This window comes from Tauraco erythrolophus, chromosome 24, assembly GCF_009769465.1.
Source record: "Tauraco erythrolophus isolate bTauEry1 chromosome 24, bTauEry1.pri, whole genome shotgun sequence".
Classification (NCBI taxonomy): Eukaryota; Metazoa; Chordata; class Aves; order Musophagiformes; family Musophagidae; genus Tauraco; species Tauraco erythrolophus.
Window position 1 is genome coordinate 7,503,261 of NC_141488.1, and position 6,895 is coordinate 7,510,155.

At 40.8% G+C, this 6,895-nt stretch overlaps 1 protein-coding gene across 3 annotated transcripts in view; it reads left to right on the forward strand.

The window, feature by feature from the left end:
- AGO3 (argonaute RISC catalytic component 3) overlaps positions 1–6,654 on the forward strand; it is a 28,344-nt gene extending 21,690 nt beyond the window's left edge. For 2 of the 3 annotated variants that reach the window (XM_086625867.1, XM_086625869.1), the window contains 6 exons: positions 537–627; positions 1,462–1,656; positions 2,048–2,182; positions 2,823–2,924; positions 3,492–3,691; positions 4,299–6,654. In XM_086625867.1, the coding sequence (XP_086481993.1) occupies positions 537–627; positions 1,462–1,656; positions 2,048–2,182; positions 2,823–2,924; positions 3,492–3,691; positions 4,299–4,407 (832 nt within the window). In that variant the 3' untranslated portion in view covers positions 4,408–6,654. Of the gene's footprint in view, positions 1–536; positions 628–1,461; positions 1,657–2,047; positions 2,183–2,822; positions 2,925–3,491; positions 3,692–4,298 lie in introns of those variants that run through there. The other variant, XM_086625868.1, reaches the window with a different exon arrangement.
- Positions 6,655–6,895: the final 241 nt, after the last annotated feature.

Sequence of the window (6,895 nt, forward strand, 5' to 3'; positions counted from 1 at the left end):
GATATTTGAGGTAGAATTGAATTTCTTCTAGCATAGGCTCTGAGTGGTTGCTGGTCAAAGTTTAAATGTGAAACTAGGGTGCGTGGAAGAATATCTGGAAGGCACTGAGAGACTGTCCTGCTGCTTAAACGCTCTAAGCCAGAACAAGCTGCGTGGTGCTGCGCTCAGCCGTTTGTTGCACGGCTGACTCGGTACCAAAGCGGTGCTGAGCTGACTGCAGGCACTCCTGTGATCGACCCGTGGAGTGATTGTTTCTGTAGGAAGCTCTCTGTGCTGGGCAGGTGCAGCCTGGTGGCTTTTCTCCACTGGAGCTGTGCTGCAGTTAAGCAGCGGCGTGTTTTGGAACGACAGCTGTGGTGGTTTCCAAGTTCATGTCTCGTGCACAAAGATGTCGTTGTTCAGGCTTGGCCAGGGTACCCGATAAGGCAACTTCTCGGTGCCGCTGAGCTGAAATAGAAACAAACCCCCATACTGAGCAAAACCTTGTGCCAACTGTTCATCTGCAAGTGTGACTTAGCACTTTTTTCTTTTTGAAGACCTTCTGTGTTCCAGCAGCCAGTGATCTTTTTGGGAGCCGATGTCACTCATCCTCCTGCTGGAGATGGAAAGAAGCCTTCCATTGCTGCTGTAAGTTTTATTAAATCAGCATTGTTTTTTTCATCTTGGGTAAATGTTGTAATAGTAAATGCAACTCGGGGACTATGTCTGTCAGATACGTTTCAGGGCTTACACTAGTTCTTTGCACGTTTTCAATGTTATTAAAAATCATGTCTCTAAAACTAAAACACTGCTTGATACTCAGACTGTAGTCTTAGCTTTTTAATTTTTAAATCAAGGTAAAATGGCAGTTACATTAAATAATATATTTCTGCAAAAATATTCTAAATTAAAAAATGCACCTTTGATGTTAGTTAATAACATTTTTGTATTTTTAAACAAGAAAAATGTAATTAAAGGCCTGGTTTGGCAGGAACATTTGGTACTTCTTAACCTTTTGTGTTGGTACAGACCAGGAGATCAAGGTGGTGGTTGGATGCTTGGTCACTCCCTTCCTATTTTGTCCCCTTGGTATTTTACTTGGCATTGATTGCAGCTACGGAAACTGCATCCTTTTTTAAAGTAACTAAGGCAAACTGAAGTGTTTTTCTGTGTAAAAGATGGGAAAATTTAAAAAAAAAAAGTCTGGATTATAAGAATATACATTAGTGTGCTGTCAACAGAAGGGAAGACTCCAGTTCTGCAGATGTTTCAGGGTGCTTGGAGGGCAAGTTTTATACCTCTTTTCAAAAAGTGTTAAACCTGTACCTACTACAAGTTCCAGTTAAAAACGTTACTGTGGTGGTTGTTTTAACATAAGCATCTTTTACTTGAAAATTGTTCTTGACTTTTTTTTTGCTGTTTTTAGCTTTTTTGGTATAGATTTGGTCTTGAAGCCTTTACTCATGTAATCTTCCCCTGCAGGTTGTAGGTAGTATGGATGCTCATCCAAGCCGGTACTGTGCCACGGTGAGAGTTCAGCGACCCCGGCAGGAAATCATCCAAGATCTCGCCTCCATGGTGAGAGAGCTTCTCATCCAGTTCTACAAGTCCACGCGGTTCAAGCCCACACGTATCATCTTCTATAGGGACGGGGTGTCTGAAGGACAGTTTCGACAGGTGGGTTCGTTTCTGGGTTTCGTGAAGGACTGTGTTACCACGTAATGACTCCAGTTCTCCTGTTCGATAACCTGTACTGCTCGTTGCTTACATTTATGCCAAGATACTACAAAATAATTTGAGACTTTTTAGGAGAGAATTTCTTAAGCATGTTGGGTAAGAAAAGTTGCAAGTTCTTTCCTGTCTGGGAAGGAGAGGTCTTAGAACTTGGGAAACAGTATATTTCGAAGTACTTCCTACGTTTACTAATTGTGTGGCAAAGTTGCACTTAGTGTTAACTACAAGCCATTTATTGGGTGTTGTGTGCAGAATACAATGGAAGGAAAACCTAAACTATTCTGTTCTTGTGCTTGTAGGGAAAACCTAAACTATTCTGTTCTTGTGCTTGTAGGTTTTGTATTATGAACTGCTGGCCATTAGAGAAGCCTGCATCAGTTTGGAGAAGGATTACCAGCCTGGAATAACCTATATTGTGGTGCAGAAACGACATCACACGCGATTGTTCTGTGCTGACAGAACAGAAAGGGTAATCGTGGCCCTGTCTCGTAGCCTTGTGTGAAAAGCTGGAAGTCAAGTGCTTATAATGCTGGAGAAAATATTGGTGTGGGCTCCTCTGTCCATCTGGTTGTCTTTGCATTCAGGGAAGATGTTGAACTGATAGGCACAAAATGTGGCCCCAAACTGAAAAATCGTTGACTTTAGTATGTTAAAAAAAAAAAAAAAATATTCCCCATCAGGCTTTGTTGTGTTGCACATTGATGCTATAGTGAACTGTAGCTAATACTCATGTAACTAACTAGGACCACGTCTCCAGTAAGGGTAATGGAAGAAAATACAAAATCATGGAACCCTGAACTTTTCTGTTCTGAGTGACTTGATGCAAACTCAAGCTGACAGTTGTAAATACAGATGTATGAGCAGCTCTTCTGGCTTTCTGAGATGGAAAGTTCTGAAGTGCTATAGGAGCAATATTCTGGTTTGAGGTGGTAGGGAGCTCTACAGTGCCCGTGTCAAACATCCTAGGCTGCGGTGTTGACACATTCCAGGCAGTACTGAGGCAGTTTATTCACTGAAACCTTGCATGTGTCAGGTAGAAACCTTTTTAATTACAGTTGAGATGTATAAATGCTCATTAGCTGCACTTCTTAACAAAACCTTTTCTCTAGGTTGGACGAAGTGGCAATATTCCAGCTGGAACAACTGTAGATACAGACATTACACATCCGTATGAGTTTGATTTTTACCTCTGTAGCCATGCTGGAATACAGGTACGATTGTTTCTTTGTAAGTAAATGTGAATTTAGAACGTGTTGGTTTTCTCCCTTTTGTGACACTTGTGTTTACAAACAGTTGTTTAATTGGGCAATACACATTATTATGGGACTAGTAGTATTATTTGCTTAAGAGGTGGTCTCTGCTACACCTTTAAAACTTACATTGATGGTAAGTCATGCTTTTTGAAGTTTATTTTAAAGAGGTCACTTTATTTTGTACCTTTGCATTTCTGAAAATAAAATTTGCTACTTTTATGATTGATAGCCACAGTGAAATGAACATTTAAGTTTTCAAACATAAACGTTTTGAAAGACCAAAGGCAATGTTTGATTCAGTTTGCTGATTTGATTGATTTGATTCAATTATTTGAGTAACATAATGATGTAAATGTTAGACTTCTTATTCATCTTTGAGTACATTCAGGGCTGACATAAGACTGAAATTTCTTTGGCTGCTGTTACATCGGAGTTCAGACTGGGTAGTCTGACCCTTTCTGAGCTTAATCTGACTTGATTGTATGGAAAAGCCAGATAAGTGAATTGATGTTCCCTTCTTCTTAGGGTACCAGCCGTCCCTCACACTATCATGTTTTGTGGGATGATAACTGTTTTACTGCAGATGAACTTCAGCTGCTGACTTACCAGCTCTGCCACACATATGTGCGCTGCACACGATCGGTTTCTATACCTGCACCAGCGTATTATGCTCACCTGGTAGCATTCAGAGCACGATATCATCTTGTGGACAAAGAACACGACAGGTAAGTGAAAATGCATGCTTCAGTTTTTGTCCTCGTTGGTCTTTGCTCCGTTGTCAGGCATGAAGCCATCTGACTCTAGAGAATTACTGCTGGCTTTGCGGTTGGTTTTTGTTACCTCTGGGACTAGGCTTATTTAGGTGATAATTTCTGACAGCTGCTGTGTGGTGTCAGACAAGTGGCTTGGTGAATCCTACTGAATAACACTCAGATTAAAAGCTTTAAGTTTAGGCTGTTGAAGTATTCCTTTCCTACTTCGACATGGTCTGAGGGAATCAAGCCACGTGTTTAGTTTTCTTGCTTTAGCATTGAGGTCGTCGTGAATGAGGAAAATGCGAAGTGCCTTCCACTTTCCTAACTCTGCTTTGTAGGGCAAATATTTCATAACCTTCAAGCCATGAGTGTATTTGTAACAGGCTTCTTTTTAGATGAACCAACCGAGCAGCTAAGGTAAAGGGACTTGTCCAAAGCCTTGAGGTTGCTGGGAGAACAGACAAGTAGGTTTTCTCAGGATCCCATTCCATTGCTGTTTGCCGTCCGAGGCGCGCAGGCGGCTTTGGACCGAGCTGTGATTTACACCCCTGCCTGTCTCTTTCTCCCTGTCTCGCAGTGCCGAAGGCAGCCACGTGTCGGGACAGAGCAACGGGCGAGATCCGCAGGCCCTGGCGAAGGCCGTACAAATTCACCAAGACACCTTACGCACGATGTACTTCGCTTAAGTCAATACAGCGGCGCGTCCTCACGGAACGGAAGAACTGAGAAATTAAGCCACATACAGTGTATGTTTCCAGTGGGGTTGGTTTATGGGGTGTGCCTCCGATCGTGCGGGGCCAGAGGCTAACCCTTAAATTGACGCGAGGAAGATTGTTTACTTCACCGAGGAACACACGCACTATTATGCAATATGAAACCAGCCAACTGCTTTTTTGGCGCGGTCTCCTGTAGGAAGCACCGCCATCATTTTTATTTTTTTTTTTTTTTTTTTAATTTCTCATAGTTTAACCCTCTTATGCCTTTACCTCAAGTTGCTCGGCAGCACAACTATCTTTGCAAAAAAAATAATAAAACAAAAAAATCGAGGGTGTAATTTAAAAAAAAATAAGCAAACCACCTTTATAGGAACAATCACAGTGATTGTTTAGGGGACAGAAGTGTGCAAAAAAAAAAGATAATTAAGTTTTTACCCCACTGCATTGAGGAATCTTTCTCTCAATATTGCCATCAAGCATTCGAATGTGAACATATCCAAGTACATTTGAATGTACAGCACTAGCTAGAAAAAATTGAGGGAGGGAAGATGTTTTGCACACTAATCCAATAATTTGAACATAATTTAGCCAACTGCTGCCTTTGTGTATTTCTTCACAGCTTTGGAGTTCTCAGCTCCAGTAGTTCCCTTTTAAAAAGCAAACAAAGAAGCTAGTGGTATTATGTGCAGGCAGTAGTGATCCAAACTCTTCTTGCTCCCTGGTGAATTTACTAAAGCTGCTGTTTTACCTAGTCCAAAAGTTTCAATTATTTTCTATCTGGCAAGTCAAATACTTTGAAGCTTCACATGAGATCAGATGTCCCAAGTTTTATGGGATTACACGTAGTAAACACCAGAACTGAAACTTTAGAGCTAAGGTCTTTTTGGAAAAAAAAAAAAAAAGAAAAATGCTAGTTTACTTGCTGCCTCTCACACCTTAATGTGATTTCATATGTATGTGTTTTTGAAGTTTAGCTTCCTTTTGTTTCTTTTATATTTATTAGAGTAATAATAATGCTTTAATTTAATTATTACAGAACATATGGTCAACATCAACTTTTATTTTTTAGAAATGTAACCATGTTTATTTTTAAAAAACTGACAACTTGTTTTGCTATCTTTTAGTGCAATAAGCGTTCTAAAGGAAAACTGTGTCCATTGAGCTGTACTAAAGCAGTGTTTGCACCACTAACTGTGGAAGTATGGACACCTCCATGATTTTAAAAGGACAAAGTAAAAGCCTTAATTTTGAAAGGAAAGTTTTATAGTCAGAAGGAATCTTGAATTTTCCTTTTTTAAATCAAAAAATAGCAAAAATGCTTCTAGAATTCTGCAAGCTTTACTTGTCACTGCAGTATTTTGATTTAACAAAGGAATTGGCCGTATTTTTTGGCTTTGAAATGCAGAGGATATTTGAATTAAATGGAAAGAGTTTTTTATTAAGATCTAAGTTTTTACATGCTTAGTTAAACCTGTTTGACATCAGTACAATGTCTGGAATTAATAAAAAGTTTTTAGGCTTTTTTCCTCTTTGATAATGACTTTCCTTTTAAAATTAAGTTATTGGTAACTTCATTTCACTTTGCAAATAAAGAGGGCTGGGATAGTTCTAACATGTTAAATCACTGAAATGTGAAACAAATTAATGGGACTCTTTCATTCCACTTTAAAGGTAAAACAATATTTAAGATGTCAGAGACGAGCATTTCTTCAACGAGGGGACTGGGGAGTTTTGCACTTTGTAAACTCGTGAACTGCATTTTTGACTGTTTTTATTTGCACTGGTTCATAGTATATATACTGCAGATCGTTTGTATGGGCATTGCTGTTATCCCAGCCCTTCTGACCTCCACCTGCTCTCCACATGAAAACCAGTGGCTTGGGATAAGTAGCTTATCTCCTGTCGTTCTCACGAAATCCACTGTTTGCCAATATACTGTATTTTGAGCCTAAAATCTGAGCCCGTTTTGCTTCAGCAGGCATGAATCTGCCCCAGTTTTTCTGCCAGAAAACCAAGTACTGTATTTTGTGCGTTTGTATATTGTGTTGAAATGTACGTCGTGCTGATCACAACACTGTCTCAAAGAGCTTTACTAAACAGTTAGTGTATATTTACATGTTTTATCTCCCAGTATCGAGGAAGATAATGTAAAAAGACTAACTTCAGAGTTGAAATTGCACTGGAAATAGCTGTGGCAGTGGACAGCTGGCTTGGGGGTCCTGGAGAGGAGGTGGGAGGGTGGTCGAGGGGGACTCAGCAGACCCTGGTGTGTCCCAGGGGGGGTCCTGGGAGCCGCACACCTTCGCCAGCGGCCCCGGCACCGGCCCCGCCGCGCTCTCGGGCTGCTTCGTGCACTTCCCTGCCAGCGCCGTGGGATAAACCTGCCGCAGGGAGCGTGGTGCCACTGCAGAATTTGGGCGAGATGGCTTCCCAATAAGTGTCTCAAACGTTTTTTTTC